The sequence below is a fragment of the Megascapheus bottae genome, chromosome 22 (assembly GCF_031878675.1).
Source record: "Megascapheus bottae isolate mThoBot1 chromosome 22, mThoBot2.hap1, whole genome shotgun sequence".
Lineage (NCBI taxonomy): Eukaryota > Metazoa > Chordata > Mammalia > Rodentia > Geomyidae > Megascapheus > Megascapheus bottae.
In genome coordinates, this window is record NC_143530.1 from 7,180,007 (window position 1) to 7,196,466 (window position 16,460).

General features: G+C 48.2%; 1 protein-coding gene across 1 annotated transcript in view; it reads right to left on the minus strand.

The window, feature by feature from the left end:
- The window catches only part of Cul9 (cullin 9), a 38,575-nt gene that overhangs the window by 8,757 nt on the left and 13,358 nt on the right, over positions 1-16,460 (minus strand). Inside the window, 18 exon segments of the mRNA XM_090355614.1 lie at positions 237-436; positions 594-723; positions 857-1,002; positions 5,388-5,664; positions 6,223-6,442; positions 6,666-6,826; positions 6,932-7,114; positions 7,900-8,009; positions 8,139-8,318; positions 8,691-8,824; positions 9,072-9,247; positions 9,431-9,526; positions 9,790-9,895; positions 13,085-13,256; positions 13,380-13,470; positions 13,970-14,197; positions 14,634-14,739; positions 14,814-15,060. Of these exon segments, the coding sequence (XP_090211740.1) occupies positions 237-436; positions 594-723; positions 857-1,002; positions 5,388-5,664; positions 6,223-6,442; positions 6,666-6,826; positions 6,932-7,114; positions 7,900-8,009; positions 8,139-8,318; positions 8,691-8,824; positions 9,072-9,247; positions 9,431-9,526; positions 9,790-9,895; positions 13,085-13,256; positions 13,380-13,470; positions 13,970-14,197; positions 14,634-14,739; positions 14,814-15,060 (2,963 nt within the window).

A 16,460-nucleotide genomic window follows, 5' to 3' on the forward strand; every position in this document is an offset into this window, starting at 1 on the left:
CTTGCGCCTCAGTTTTCTTCAAACGGGATAAAATGGTACCCATTTTGTAGGATTATTACAAGGACTAAAAGACTTAATCATGCATGTGATCAACACTTATGTCTTACCTCTACTTTTTGCCTATTGCCCTGTCAGGAATGGCAAATCTAGATGCAGATGTCAGCTAACAGAGGCCATAGCCCCCCCCCCCCCCATGTACGACATTTCTATCCTGAACACAGTCACGCCATGCCTACCAGACAAACCAGCTGGTCAATGTGGAGGCCTTTCTCCCCATGGGCTTTGAGAATACGGACAAGAAGGCAGCTCAAGAGGTTCCTCTTCTGTTCCAGGGTGCGGCCCTCATCCTTCTCTACATTCAGGTATGTCTGTGGTGGTATCAACCACAGGGCCTCCTCACTGGATGGAGTCCTGGGCTCACGGAGTCGCAGTACCCCTGGAATCCAGTCCCAAGACAGAGACCCAAGGACAAGGAAGGATATCTAAATGAGGACTGTGAGACCCTACAACATTCGGATCTTTAGTACAGTCTCCCCAACCCTCAGAGTCCCCCACTCTGCAGCAGAGGCTCAGTCCAGCTCCCGTTGACCTACCCCCATGTGGAACGCTCTGAGCCTCTTGCAAGGTCAAAGGGCCAGACTCAGAGGTGAGAGGCAGGAGTGCCTGATGCAGCAGCTCAGGGGAGAGGTCGGAATCCTTTAGCAAGGTCTCTACTGACACCTCCTGGTAAGGAGAGACAGGGCCAGCTAGGAGTGAGGAAGAGGAAGGGACAATGGAGAGGAGGGTAGAAGGAGGACCTGAGTTCCAGAGAACAGAGTCAAAGAGATGACTGGGAATGGCTGTGGGGCTGAGGTACCTCAGAGTAATTGAAATTCAACAGCAGCCACATCTGTACAGTAGACACATGCAGTGTCTGCTTCCCAAACTTCAGCTCAGCCCGGCCCAGCCATGTCCACTGCAGCCGTCGATGTGGTCCCATGTCCAGAATTGGGTGATTCTGACCTAACAAAGTACAAAGGAGAAGGATGGTGACAAAGAGAAATGGGGGTCTGGGCAGGGGGAGGGAGTCAAAGTGTTAACCACACAATTTTTTTTTTTTTTTTGTGGGTCATGGGACTTAAACTCAGCCAGGGCACTGTCCCTGAGCTCTTCAGCTCCAGGCTACCACCCTACCCTTGAGCCAAGCCCCAGTGTTCTAGAGGTTAATTGAAGATAAGAGTCTCAGGTCCTTTTGTGCTCGGGCTGGCTTTGAACCTTTATCCTCAGATCTCAGCCTCCTGAGTAGCTAGGATTACAGGTGTGAGCCACCACACCTGGCTCACACAAAAATTTAAGAGCTATAGTGATGGATTTTATAATGATCTATGTTTTCAAAAACCTCATTAGTCATCTTTGAAGGAAACTAAAGAAAATATTTTTTTTCCAGTCCTAGGGCTTGAGGTCAGAGCTTGAGCACTGTCCTTGGGCTTTCTCAAGGCTAGAGCTCTACCACTTGAGCCACAACACCACTTCTCGCTTTTTCTATGTATTTGGTACTAAGGAATTGAACCCAGGTCTTCATGCATGCTAGGCAAGCACTCTACCACTAGGCCAAACTCCCAGCCCAGAACATATTATTTAAAAAAATGAATGGGAAAATTCCAGCTTTTTCATATAAACTGTATTTCAGGGAAAACCAAATAGTTGATGAGACAAAGTTTCTCTTTATAGAGAAGACATTTCAGCCAACTCATGAAGAAGCACTGACACAACTACAGAATATTAGCACTGTTTTTTTTTTTCTTTAGACCTGGGTCTTGAACTGAGAACCTGGGCACTGACTCTGAGATTCTTTTTTGCTCAAGGCTACCATGTGAACCAGAGCACCACTTCTAGCTTTTGCTGTTCATTGAAGACTTGAACCCAAGGGCTTCATGTATGCTAGGCAAGCACTCTACTACTAAGCCACATTCCCTACCCAGTATCAGTACTTTGTAACCCCTAATGAAATGAGGTGTGAAAAGTTTATGGAAAAGTATGTGTAATATACAGATGAGACTGAACACAAAACTCCACGGTCCATCTTAGCATCATAAAGAGAGCCAGGCAGCCAGGCATGGTGACTCTCACTCTCAGAGGCTAACTTCTGAAGATGATTTCTTAAGGATGAAAAGTCTAACATCTGCCAGTCTGGGCAGAAAAGTCCTGAGCCTCTTATCTCTAATTAACTACAAAAAGACAGAAGGAGAAGTATAGCTCAAGTAGCAGAGCACCTGCCTGGCAAGTATAAATCCCTGAGGCTTAATGAACAGTATCACACACACACAAAAAAGATTTTTGTGCATCTGGCCATTAGAAACTCATATCTGTAATTCTAGGCACTAAAGCTAAGATCTGAGGATCACAGTCCAAAGCCAGCCAGGCAGGGCCATGAAACTCTTATTTTCAAATAACTACCAGAAAACTGGAAGTAGCATTGTGACTCAATGTTGTACAGTGCTAGTCTTGAACTAAAAGAAAGAGAGCACAAAGACAGCATCCAGGCCCTGAGTTCAAGCCCCATGACCACCAACAACAACAAAAAAGTTGGTTTTTAGCCAGTTGTGTTAGCTCATGCTTATAATCCTATTACTGAGGGGAGAAAGGTTCTAAGGCAGAAGGATGGAAAATTGAGGCCAACTTTGACTACAAAGCAAGACCCTTTCTCAAAAAAAAAATGGGGGAAGTTGGGGATTTACCTCACTTGAAGAGCAGTTGCCTGGCAAGTACAAGGCCCTGAGTTCAGTCCTCAGCTCTGGGGGAAAAATTGTGCTGGTACAGGGTCTGAAGGCAGTGCTGAGCTTTTGTGTTCAAGGCTAGTCCCCCTTGAGTCAAAGCTCCACTTCAGGCTTTTATAGCTTTTTTTTTTCTGGTGGTTAATTGAAGATAAAGAGTCTCATGGATTTTTCTGCCCCAGTTGGCTTCCAATCACAAACCTCAGATTTCAGCCTGCTGAGTAGCTAGGATTACAGATTTGAATCACTAGTGTCTGGCCAAAAAAAATTAATGAAGAATATATATATATATATATATATATATATATATTCAATCCATATATATGTGATCTATCTATCTATCTGAGAGTTATTTCCAAGAAATATTCCCTCAAGGAAGAAATGTCTAACAAATGTACTTTAAGAAGACGTAAACTAGCCAGATGCTAGTGACCCATGCTATTCAAGAGGCTGAGATCTGAGGATTAAAGTTCAAATCCTGCCTGGGCCTGAAAGTCCATGAGACTCTTGCCTCCAATTAATAAACAAAAAGATCAAAGTGGAGCTACAGCTCAAGTGGTAAAGCACTAACCTTGAGCAAAAAAGTTCAGGAACAAGCCAGGTGTGGTAGCTCACGCCTGTAATCCTAGCTACTCAGGAGGCTGAGATCTGAGGACCACGGTTCAAAGCCAACTTGGACACTAAAGTCCATGAGACTCTTATCGCCAATTAACCACCAGAAAACAAAAAAAGGTGCTGTGGCTCAAGGGGTAGGGTGGTAGCCTTGAGCTGAAGACATCAGGGAAAACGCAGACCCAGAGTTCAAGTTCCATGACTGATCAAAAAAAAAAAAAAAAAAGTTCAGGGCTAGTACCAAGGCCCTGAGTATAAGGTTCAGGGCCTGCATGCACGCATGTGCGCGTGCACACACGCACACACACACACACACACACACACACACGCACACAGTTAACTTTGTGGGGGCCGGTTTTGACCTCTGGATCCTCCTGCCTCCACTTCCTGTGTAGCTGGGATATGTGTCACCATACTGGTCGTATTTACTTACTCACACCTGGAAAGCTTATAAAATTTAGCCATTTGCTAGTTTACAAAAGAAGTCTCAATAAATGCAGAGATCCAGAAACCAGAAACTATGTTCTCCAGTGACAATGGAGGGAATGTAGAAATCTAAAATAAAAAGATAAACTAATTCTGGAGAATTAAAAATATATTTCTTAAAAACTGACAAGTCAGAGAAGAAATAATAATGGAAATTAGGAACGTCTTAGAATTGAGCAATAATAAAACTACAACATAAGCTGGGTTCTAGTGGCTCACACATTTAATCTTAGCTTTTCAGGAAGCTGAAATCTAAGGATAACAGTTAGAAGCCAGCTACATCAGGAAAGTCTGTGAGACTCTTATTTCCAATTAGCCACCAAAAATCCAGAAGTGGAGGTGTTTCATGTATAGAGCACCAGCCTTGAGAGGAAAAAAAAAAACTCAAGGATTGTTTCCAGATCTTAAATTCAAGGCCCAAAATGGGCACAAAAAATACAATAATAATAATAATAATAATAACAATAAAAATATATTCATACAATGGAATAAGACTCAGCAATACAAAATAATAAACTAATGATACAACACATATCAAAAATTCCCACAGACATTATGCCAGAAATCAGATGCACAATTCAAACTCTATATGACATACAAATATAGGCATGTGTCTATGCTGATAAAGGGAAGAATAATGGTGTCTTTTGGAGGAAGATTCTGGCTGAAAAGGTACATGAAGAAGGAAGCCTTCTTGGGTTCCAAGAATGTTCTATGACTTGGTCTGGGAGATGAGTATGTGTGGATGATTGTGACTGAGATTTGTGCATTCTACTGAATACTAGTTGTGCCCATTTTTTTTAATCTTATGGGGAAAAAAGCCCTACAGTATGAAGCTAAAATAGTGCTAAGTGGAAAAAATTAGTCTTTTTATTCCCCCCTTTTTTGTCTGTGGAGGGCCTGGGCGCTGTCCCCGAGCAGTTCAGCTCAGGCTAGTGCTCTACCACTTGGAGCCGTATCACCACTTCTGGTTTTCTGGTGGTTAATTGGAGATAAGAATCTCACAGACTTCTGTGCCAGGGCTGGCTTTGAACTGAGATCCTCAGAGCTCAACCTCCTGAGTAGTTAGGATGACAGGTGTGTAAGCTTCCTGCGCACAGCAAGAAATAGTCTTAAATAGACATTTTGGGAGGGGGGGCTTGAAATCGGCCTGGGCGCTGTCCCTGAGCTCTTCAGCTCAAGGCCACCACCCTTCCCTTGAGCCAAGCCCCACTTCCGTTTTCTAGAGGTTAATTGGAGATGAGTCTAAGGTCCTTTTGTGCTGAGGCTGGTTTTGATCCCTCAGATCTCAGCCCCTGAGTAGCTAGGATTACAGGTGTGAGCCCCTGCACCCAGCTTTAAATACTTTTTATTTGGAAAGAAGTTCCAAGAGACTGAAGTTAAGTATGCATGCAACTGAGGTAGTAAAATACAGTCAGATTTATAGGAAGTTGATGGAACTGAGGAAGGCAGAAATGATGAGGCTGCACTACATTTGTGCACTCTTCCCTAGGGCTCTACAGAATCCAGAAACTCCCACTTCATTCACACCTACACATTCCTGCCCAACGGTCTCTCCCTTTCCTCTCTTTCCACCCCAAATATCATCCCAATTTCAGTTTCCTCTCCCTAACTCCTTACTCTGGCTGTAAAAACTGGAGAATTGGTCAAGGGCATCACAGAATTCTGGAGGAAGGCATTGCCTGGGATGGTATAAGTAGCAGAATGCAGAGACGGGCCAGCAGCGTGGTGACAGGACCAGTATAGAAACAACTGGACTCAGATCTTCTGTAAACAGTTCTTTCTCATCAGCCTCCACGTCCTCCTCTTCCTCCTGAGGAGAAGGGTGTCAAGGGTTCAGGGATGCTCAGTTGAGCTCCTGTGCTTGCACGTATGCTCTCTCTCTCTCCCTCCCTCTCTCTCTCTCTCCCCCCCCCCTCTCTCTCTCTCTCTCTCACGCTCCCTCCCTCTTATTTTATTCAATTATTTTATTTTTAATTTTTTGCCACTCCTAGCTAGCCCTGAACTCAGGGCCTGAGCACTGTCCTTGGACTTTCTCAAGGCTAAAACTCTACCACTTGAGCCTCAGCACCACTTCCGTTTTTTTTCTATGTATGTGGTACCGAGGAATTGAACTGGGGTCTTCATGCATGCTAGGCAAGCACTCTACCACCAGGCCAAACTCCCGACCCCTTATTTTATTTCTTATTTGCCAGCCCCGGGACTTGAGCTCCGGGCCTGGGCACTGTCCCTGAGTATCTTTTAGCTCAAGGCCAGCGCTCTACCATTTGAGCCATGGCAACACTTGTGAGCCACATTCCCAGTCCTGGGCTCTCTTTTTGAGTCCAGTCTCCCTCTCCTGCTCCCGTTTCCCCCTTCTTACCTCCTCCACCAGCAGCCCCTGTTCTTCCTTATCTTCCTGCTCCAGGAGTAACCTGTCGAGCTGCTGGAGCTGGAAGAGGTGGAACTGGCGCTGCAGCTCCTCCGAGGTGCTCAGGCTCTGCAGCATCAGCTGGGGGAGGCGATTGGGGAAGCAGAGGCCGATCTGCTCCAGCACGGCCCCCTCCAGCCAGCTGGAGCCCAAGCTCAGGAGCCGGTCTGCCATGTAGTGCCTGCAGCACACATAGCCAGGGGCCAGGTCTCAGTGGAACTGTCAACACAGCCTAGGCCCATCCCTCCAAAAAGGTAGGTCCCTGTGTTGCAGACTGCCTGAGTCCCAGGCCCCACCTCACTGTTTCACACTGCACTCCCCTCAGCCTACCTCTCCCTCCACCTCCCTTTAAAGCTCAACTCTTTCCCCCTCTAGATTCCAGGCCTTGCCAGACCTGCACTCACTGATAGAAGTGCTCGAAAGTGGTGGCCAGCTCCAGGCCAGAAAGGACCATGATGGGTTCCAGGTGTCGCTGAAGCTGGCCCAGGGTTTCTACTCCAGGAGCACCGCCCAGCAGACCTCCCTGGATCTGCTGGTCAATGTGCCTGGCAAACTGCTCGCTCATCTGGGGAAATGGAAAGGACACTGACCCCCCTGGATGAGGGAGTGGGGTAGGAGAGTGAGGAGGGATTGAGGAGAAGGGCAGGCAGGAGGAGGTGGCAGGACTCACGTGAGCAGCCGTGAGGAAAGACTGCTGTAGTAGGGCTCCTGAGAAGCCACTGCGCAGAGCCAGTGTGAAGGCTGCCCGGGGCCCGAACAGCTCTGAGCCTGCCCTCTGCAAGTGTTCATAGAGTTTACAGTAACGAGTCACAAAGTCTGGGGCCCTCCAGGCTGCAGCCAGGAATCTGCTGACCTGAGAAGAAAGACCAAGAAATGACCAAAGGAAGCTGGGCACTGGTGACCCACACTGAGAACCAAGGCATCATAGTTTGAAGCAGGCCCGGGCAGAAAAGTTCATGAGCCCCCTTCTCAACCCACATCTGGACACAGTGGCACATGCCTGCTCTCCTAACGACAACAGGAAGCCTACAGTAGGTGAATGGTAAACCAGATGGCCTGCCTGGGCAGAAAGTGAGATTCCATCTAAAAAATTATCAGGGTAGGCCAGGGGTTAGGCCTAGTGGTACAGTGCTTGCCTAGCATACACGAAGACCTGGGTTCAATTCCTTGGTACCACATACATAGAAAAAAATCAGAATTGGTGCTGTGGCTCAAGTAGTAGAGCTCTAGCCTTGAGAAAGCCCCAGGACAGTGCTCAGGCTCTGAGCCCAAGCCCAAGACTGGCAAAAAAAAAAAAAAAATTCCGGTGTATGGCTCATTCCTGAAATCCTAGCTACTCAGGAGACTGAGATCTGAGGATCAAGGTTCAAAGCTGGCTGGAGCAGGAGGGCCTGTGAAACCCTTAGTTCCAATTAATCAGCAAAAAGCCAGAAGAGGAGCTATGGTTCAAGTGGTAGAGTACTAGCCTTGGGCACAAAAGGCTAAGGCACACCATTTAGGCTTTGAGCTCAAGACCAAAAGAGCTGGAGGTATTGCTCAGTGGTAGAATACCTGCCTAGCAAGAACCTCAAACCTCAGCACTAAAAAGAAAAAGCAAATCCTCACTGCCCTGCCCAGTTTCAGCTTGCATCTGCCTACCTGCTCTTGTACCACGCTGAGCCAGCACTGGGTGATGTTCCTCAGACTGCTGCTTGGAAGAACTGGTGAAGGCACAGGGCTCCGATCCCGACCCTTATTATTCTTGCCAACTGTGGAGACACACGAAGAATTTCATCTCTGCCTCCATGGGAGTCCAGGGGTCGTGAGTGCTGATCCCCTGAGAAGTCCAGGAGGCAAAGGACAGGAGCCAGTATCCCACAGGGCCATGCTGGACTCACGGGGCTGAGAAGATGGCTCAGGAGAAGGCCCAGGGGGGAGCTCCACATGAACCAGCAAGTGGCAAAGGCGGCGAACTCGAGAGGCAAAGGCTGCTGCTCGACTCTGGGGAATCCGTGAGCTGTCCCTCTGCTCCAAGTACTGATCTAGCAGCCAGCCCAGGGAGCTCACGCCCTCCACATCTGAAAGAAGACCGTCAGGAGCAGATAGCCACAGCAAGCCGGGAACAGATAGCCAGGGGAAGAGGAGAGGGAAGGAGAAACTATACAAAAAGGCTGTGGGGTACAAGGCTGTGGGGTGCAAGGGTCCTCGTCCTCCTCTCACCAAGGTCTGCTCTACCTGGAGCCTGGGGACATAGTAACTGGGTGGGGGGGTAGCATGGAAGGGAAGAGTCAAATACCAGAGTCTCAGGGAGCAGTCCCTGGGGTGGGAAGGAGAGAGGAGCACTGAGGTGACAGGCCTCACAAGCCAAGAGAACCAAGTGCATTGACTCAGGTGACCCCTGGGAATAAGGACAAGGCGCTGGTCAGAGGGGCCAGGTGGCAGGTGGTTACCAGGAGAGGTGACGTTCTGCACCAGGGGGCTGACCAGGGCCTCCCAGCACGTCTTGCCCAGTGCTTGGGCGGCCTCGTCATCGGGGAGGAAGCGATCAGCAAAGTTTTGCTCATGACGCAAAACTCTGTTCAGTCTGGAAACAAGAGTACAGCCAAAGATTAAAGCCAGCTTTCCCTAAGGCAGCCATCAAGTGCAAAGCAACTCCGTTCCCAGTTGACCAGCGCTTGGATCTTCCCCCCAGCTTCCCACCGCCCCCCACGCACTGAGTTCAACTCCCCTCACGTACTAGCTGCAGATTCCCATAGTTGCCTCTCTCAGGCCCTTTACTTCACGCAGTGCCCTGTTCCCCCAGCTGTACCCTCTCCTTGTGCCCCACCCACCTGGGGCAGAGCTGGAGGAGGCGTTTGCGGTCCTCTGCTATGTCCCGGCTCCAGGCCTGCGCCCGAATTGTGTAGAAGAGACATGTACGGCGACACAGCTGCTCCCGGAACAGAGGCCAGAAAGTGGGCTTAGGGCCCAGGACCTCCAAACCCCGAACTCGAGTGTCAATGCCACCCTGAAACACACAGATTCATTTGTCACCGAAGCCACTACTTGCTAACAGAGCCAGGCTCTGTGCCTGGAGATGCTCATGACACCCCAAGAGGAGAAGCCTGACTGAAGTCCCAGCCTCCAGTGGTCACCACAGAGATGGGTGTCTACTCCCTGTCCTCAGCTCCCAGCCTCTTTCCGGCCCCACCTGCTGGCAGCGCTTTATGCGGATCTGGATGATGGGCCAGAAGCGGTTCAGGTTCTCTAGAAGGGTCACCCGGCTGGCAGAAGGCATCACGTTCACCTAGCAGGGCAGGAGAGAAGAGGTGGGGAGAGCTAGCACCCAAAGAGGAGCTTGTTGACAGCAAGCAAACCAGGCGTGCTATGTGCCATTACTCCTGCACCAAGCCCAGGGACCTACGAGGTTCCAGAATTCCACCACCACTGCTGCAATCAGGCCTCCCCACGAGGGAGGGAATAGCAATTCCCCAGCATCTTGCCCCTCTCACAACCCTGGGACAAACAGAAGGCTGGGGAGTATGGACAAGGGGGTACAAGGGTCCCCACCGTGTTGAGCTCCGTGCTGATACAGCTGATACTGTCACCCCCAAACACCACAACTCTGGCTGGCATGTAACTGGAATCCTCACTGGCCACCAGGAGAGTCAGCTGCCTGAGAGAGGACAAAGGTGTCAAATCAAAGCTAGGGCTCCAGTCTTAGTTCAAAAGTACTTCATCCTGGGCTGGGAGTTTGGCCTAGTGGTAGAGTGCTTGCCTAGCACGCACGAAGACCTGGCTCTGATTCCACAGTACCACATACATAGAAAAAAGCTGGAAGTGGTGCTGTGGCTCAAGTGGTAGAATGCTAACCTTGAGGAAAGACCAAGGACAGTGCTCAGGGCCTAAGTTCAAATCCCAGGACTGGCCAAAAAATATTACTTTGGGGACAGGAACATGGCCTGGTGGTAGATTGCTCGTCTAGAATGCACAAAGCCCTAGGTTTAACTCCTCGGTACCACATACATAGAAAAAGCCAGAAGTGGTACTGTGGCTCAAGTGGTAGAGCTCTAGCCTTGAGGATGCCCAAGGACAGTGCTCAGGCCCTGAGTCTAAGCTCCAGGACTGGCACACAAAAAGAAGTGCTTCATCCCACCACATTCTTCATCCAAAATCAATGGCAAGTGTATTACTACTCAATATCTGCTACCATCACTTCCTAGGTCACCAGTCCTTTCTCAACTTTCTGACTTCTTTTCCTTAAGTCTCTAACTTAAACTTTCATAATTACTGTTCTTCTAAATTTAAAAAAATCTAATGTTTCTTCCTTTCTTAAAATCCTCCACTGGAGCCAGGCGTCGTGGCTCAGATTTCAAATTGGGAGATCACAGGTCAAGGCCATCCTCTTGGAAAAACATTTAAGAAATCCTCTCTCCATAGAAAAAGCTGGGTTCAGTGTTGTGTATCCATCATCCCAGCTTCCACAGCAAGTGAAAAGCCAGACTTATCTACAAGCCACCAAAGCTAAAAGGGCTAAAGACATGGGTCAAGTGGTAGTGCCAAGTCCACACAAGGTCCTGACTTTAAACCCAATACTACCACTCAAATAAAATCCTTCAGTATTTTCCCATTTCAGAAACAAAAACAAATAGCTGGCTCTTCTTAGCTGCTGAGTCTCTGTGATGAGTCTCTGCTACTGTGACCCACACACCCTTCATTCCAAACAAACATTTTTTAAAAGTTCTCCAACACAGCATCCTGCTTCTTCCTTCCAGTGTGCACATGTGGTCACTCTTCCTGCAATGTCCACTGGGCCCTCTTGCTCTAGCAAGGTACTTATGGCTGGGTACTTATGGCTGTAATCCTGGCTAATCAGGAAGCCAAGATCTAAGGACTGTGGTTCAAACCTAGCCTGATCAAGAGAGCCTGTAAGACTTTATCTCTTAATTAAAAGCTGGAAGTGAGTGCTGGGAGTTTGGCCTAGTGGTAGAATGCTTGCCTAGCATGCATAAAGACCCAGGTTTGATTCCTTGGTACCACATACATAGAAAAAGCTGGATGTGGGGTCGGGGGTTTGGCTCAGTGGAAGAGCCCTTGCCTGGCAAGTGCAAGGCCCTGAGTTCGGTCCCTGGCTCTGGAGAAAAAAAAAAAAAAAAAGAAAGAAAGAAAAAGAAAAAGCTGGATGTGGTGATGTGGCTCAAGTGGTAAAGTGCTAGCCTGGAGAAAGCCCAAGGACAGTGCTCAGACCCTGAGATCAAGCCACAGGACTGGCAAAAGAAAGAAAAAAAAAAGCTGAGGGCCGGGAGTTTGGCCTAGTGGTAGAGTGCTTGCCTAGCATGCACGAAGACCCGGGTTTGATTCCTCGGTACCCACATACATAGCAAAAAGCCGGAAGTGGTGCTGAGGCTCAAGTGGTAGAGTGCTAGCCTTGAGAAAGTCCAAGGACAGTGCTCAAGCCCAGGACTGGCAAAAAAAAAAAAAAAAAAAAGAAAAGAAAAAAAAAGCTGAGTGGCACTGTGGCTCCAAGTGGTAGAGCACTATCTTTGAGCTGAAGAGCTCAGGGACAGCACCCAGGCCCAGAGTTCATGCCTTATAACCAAACCAGAAAAAAAAAAAAAAAAAAAAAAATATATATATATATATATATATATATATATATATATATATAGAGAGAGAGAGAGAGAGAGAGAGAGAGAGAGAGAGAGTCAGGCACTGTAGCTCACACTTGTGATCCTAGCTACTCAGGAGGCTGAGATCTGAGAATCGAAGTTCAAAGTCTGCCCAGGCACTAAAGAACATGAGACTCCAACTAATCACTAGAAAATGGGAAGAGGGGCTGTGGCACAAGGGGTAGCCTTGAGCTGAAGAGCTTGGAGACAATGCCCAGCCCAGGGGGTAGGGTGGTGACCTTGAGTTGAAGAGCCCAGGCCTAGAGTTCAAGCACCATGACCCACCAAAAAAAAAAAAAGCTAGAAGTGGAACTGTGGCTCAAGTGGTACAGCACTAGTCTTGAGCATAAAAGCTCAGGGACAGTTCAAGCACCAGGACCGGCACCAAAAAAAGGAGGAGGAGGCAGAAGAGAAGGAGGAGGAAGAGGAGGAGGGGGAGGAGGAAGAACATTCTGGAATGGAGCCTCTCCGAGCCCTCACCTTAGGATCCAGCTTGTGTGTTGACCTTGATGCTCTCCCTTGCCTGCCTTCCCTTCTTCTTTTTTTTTTCTGTTTATCTAAAATGACTCCCCCAGAATAGCAAGCTAGCTTTAGAGAAAAAGTTCATGACATCATTCAGCAACTCTAAAGAGCTCTTGGCCAGAGCCAGGTGCCAGCTTTCCCCCCAATACTGAGGTTGACACTTGCTAGACAGACACTCTACCACTTAAGCTATGTTCCAGTCCTTTTTGTTTTGTTTTCTTAAGAGTATCATTATGTAGTCTAGGCTGGCCTCAAACACCGAATTCTTCCGCCACAATCTCCTGAGTGCTAAGATCACAGGTATGCAACACAACACCCAGCCTTCTGATTCTCTAGCCACAGAAACTGTACTTTGGTGTCTTTGTATTTCCTTATACAGTACCAGGAACAAATGACTAGCATTAAAAGATACTCATGGAAAAGTAGATAATAGATTTCTAAGCATGGGCCAGTGATATCTGCAGCTGTGGTGCACCAGGTGCCAGGCTCAAGGATGGCATGTCTACATGAGCTCAGCGAACATAGGTAGATGGGTTTAGTCTGGTCACTGCACAGACTGGTTTAATCACGTGCATCAAGAATAGAGGTGAGAGACTGAATTGTGTGAGAAAGTGCTTCAGGGACGTAGTCAGAATATCTGCATGCGCATGCATGCACATGAGTGGAAGTCACACCTAATGAGGACACCACGGTGCATGTGCAGGGTGATGTAGTGGGAGCCAGTGCTGCCATTGGACTCCCAGTATGTCTTAGGGTTGCGGTCCATCAGCTTGCTGGCCCGGTGCGGGTTGGAAGACACTTCCACCTTCTCCCAGCACTTGTCCTCCTTCACTTCCACACTGGAGCCTGGGGGCAAGTGGGAAGAGGGGAAGGTTACAGCCTGGTTAGCTGAGGTAGAAATAAGGGGCTGGGCATCAGGAAGAGGAGGTGCTGGGTGGGATCCAGGAGAAGGTAGAGGAAGGAACTAACCCTGGCAGAGATGCCTGAGGAACACGTCGAAGAAGGGAATGTTGATAGGTTGGTGGGTTCGTCTGTGGTCTTCAATCTGGCCCAGCACCATCTGCAGCCAGAACACACAGTGTGGGCCAGGGAGAGAGGAAGAGGAAGGAATAGAGTGAAATGCAGAAACATGTAGAAGGAAAAGATGGTCAGGAAGCAACAGAACTTTAAACCTGATTTTTTTCTAACATTTCTTTTGCCGGTCCTGGGGTTTGAACCCAGGACTGGGTGCTGTCCCTGAGCTTCTTTTGCTCAAGGATAGCACTCTCTCATTTGAGACACTGCTCTAATTCTGGCTTTTTTGTGATTAACTGGAAAGAAGAGTCTCACAGACTTTCTCACCTGAGCTAGCTTTGAATCAAGATTCTCAGATCTCAGACTCCTGAGTAGCTAGGATTACAGGCATGAGCCTGCTAGGATCCCGTGAGATAAAGATTAGGGAACAACTGTCCAGATTTGCTGCCACTTCTGCCAAACAGGGATTCTGAAGAGGGACTCATGGAGTCTCTTTCCCTTATGTCTCTGGCTTACGTGCTCAATTCTACCCACAAGTGTCTCACCTGGATGCAACCAGCCAGGATGCTGGAGGTGAGGTTGCTATAGAGCTGGGCGTATTTTTCACACTCTGTCACCAGGTCCCGAAGCTCTGAAGCCAGCCGCAGCTGAGTGGAGTGCTTGTCCAGGACTTTGGAGAGGGCTTCTTGGGCTCCCAAGCAGCAGAGCACCACTGCATAGTCCTTGTGCATGGAAGCCAGGCGGTGTAGGAAGCGAGTCAGCTCCTGAACAATCTGAGCCCAGAGCCACATGGATTAGTTTGTGGGAAACAGGGGTAATGGCAGGGTCTAGTGAAAGAAAGGTGGTAGTGGAGATTTTGAAGAAATTGGAAAGTCCAGGGAAAGGAGACCATCAAGAACAAAATAGAACAGAATCCTGGAGTGCAGGGACTCCCATGGGAGTTGACAGGGGCAGAGTTCAGGCAATTTCCTAGGTTTCTTCCTGGCACAGCCATGCTATCCCCAGAGCCAACTCTATGCCTGAGCCTCACTCCATGATCACAGATCACAGCTCATAGAGTGTTTCCAGAGACTCTATAGTGACGTTAACCTGTCTCTTCTTACCCTCTGTCCCAATGTCCCCAGACCCAATCAGAAGGGCTCTGTCATGCACCCAGAGCCTCGTAAGGCAGGTGGGGCCCCAGCTACTGCCTTCCTAGGGCTCTGGTACCTCAGGGTCGCTGCTGGGGCCACTCAGGCAGTTGAGGCAAGGCTCCAAGACCTCATGCCAGGGGAGAACCATTGTCTCAGGGTAATCCAGCAGTCGGATCATGACCCTGTGAGGGGCAGAAACAAGTGATGTCCCTCAGTCCCTCACTCCCAAAGCAAGGTCCCTGAACAGGCCCCTCACCTGAGCACAGTCAGCAGCAGAATTTTGTTGGGCCCAGGGGCATCCAGAGTCCGCAGCAACAGGAGGAAGGGCTGAGTCTCCTGCTGGAGGCGCTTGAGGAGGGGCTTCACAGCCCCTCCTGGGCTGCCTTCCCGGCACAGCATGCGTTCCAAGTCCAGGAGGAGTTCTGCAGATGGGCCCCCCACCAGGGATCTAATCAGTAGTTCGGGGGACCCATCCTGACCCTGGGTGCTTGTGGTCTCCAGTGCTGCAGGCCGGACACACCAGAGGAAAAAATGTGCATGAAGAGGAAACTTTACAAGTCAGTCAAACTGAGAAAAGGGAAGGTCCAGAACGTTTCTTCCCATATTCAAGTTGTTTATAGGGTTTTTGTTTTTGGCAGGACTGGGGTTTGAACTCAATATCTCATTCTACCACTTGAGTCATTCCACCAGTTCCTTTTTGAGTTGGTTATTTTCAAGATAGGGTCTTATTTTATGCCCAGGCTAGCCTGGACTTCAATCTTCTTATTTTTGTTTCCCTCTGTTACTGAGATAACAGGCACACAATGCTGTGCCCAGTCACTGGTTGAGATGGGATCCTGAGAATTTTTATGCCTGAGCTGGCCTCAAACCAGATTCCCCAATTTTTGTAGCTAAGGTTACAGCTTCAGCCACTGCACCTGGCAAGGATGTCTAGAGTCTTAATCAAACTATGAGAGATTTTCTTTTCTGGTCCCAAATACATAACTAGTTACATTTGGGGGGAAAATCTAGTATAACAAAATATTGTTAAGTTAAATACGTGTGTGTGTGTGTGTGTGTGTGTGTGTGTGTGTGTGTGTGTGTGTGTGTGTGTGTCTCCTGTTTTTGGACTTGAACTGGGGGCCTTTTTGTGTAAGGCTGAACTTCAAGGCTAGTGCTCTACCACCACAATGCCATTAATTAACTTTTTTGAAGTTCATTAGAAATAAGTCCCTTTTTTTTGGGTCAGTCATGAGGGGCTTGAACTTGGGTCTGGGTGCTGTTCCTGAGCTCTTTTGCTCACTTTGAGCTACAACACCACTCCCAGGAGATAAAGAGACTTATGGACTTTACTGCCTGGATTGACTTTGAACCTTGATCTTCAGATCCTCCGATCTCAGCCTCTTTAGTAGGCATAAGCCACCTAGTTTACATCACATTTTTAATCTCAATTACCCATTATTTTTAAATGGTAGCTATAATAAATACAGCTGTTATAATTACATCCCTAAACTGCCTAGCATGGTGGTTTTAAATTTATAGATTAAAAGATACAGATTACTAATTTTGATATGTCTATACTTGTTTTTCACTTGTTTGTTTTTGTTGGTTGTGGGGCTTAAACTCTGGGCCTGAGCACTGTCCCTGAGCAATTCAGCTCAAGGCTACTACCCTATCCCTGGAGCCTCAGCTCCACTTCCAGTTTCCTGATAGTTAATTGGAGAAAAGAGTCTCACAGACATTAGTATCCGGGTTGGCTTTGAACCTCAATCCTCAGATCTCAGCTTCCTGGGTAGCTAGGATTACATGTATGAGCCACCATTTCTAGCTTCACTTGTTTTTTTTTTTTTTTTTTTTTTTTGGGCCAGTCCTGGGGCTTGCACTCAAGGCCTGGGCTCTGTCCTTGGGCTTTCTCAAGACTAGA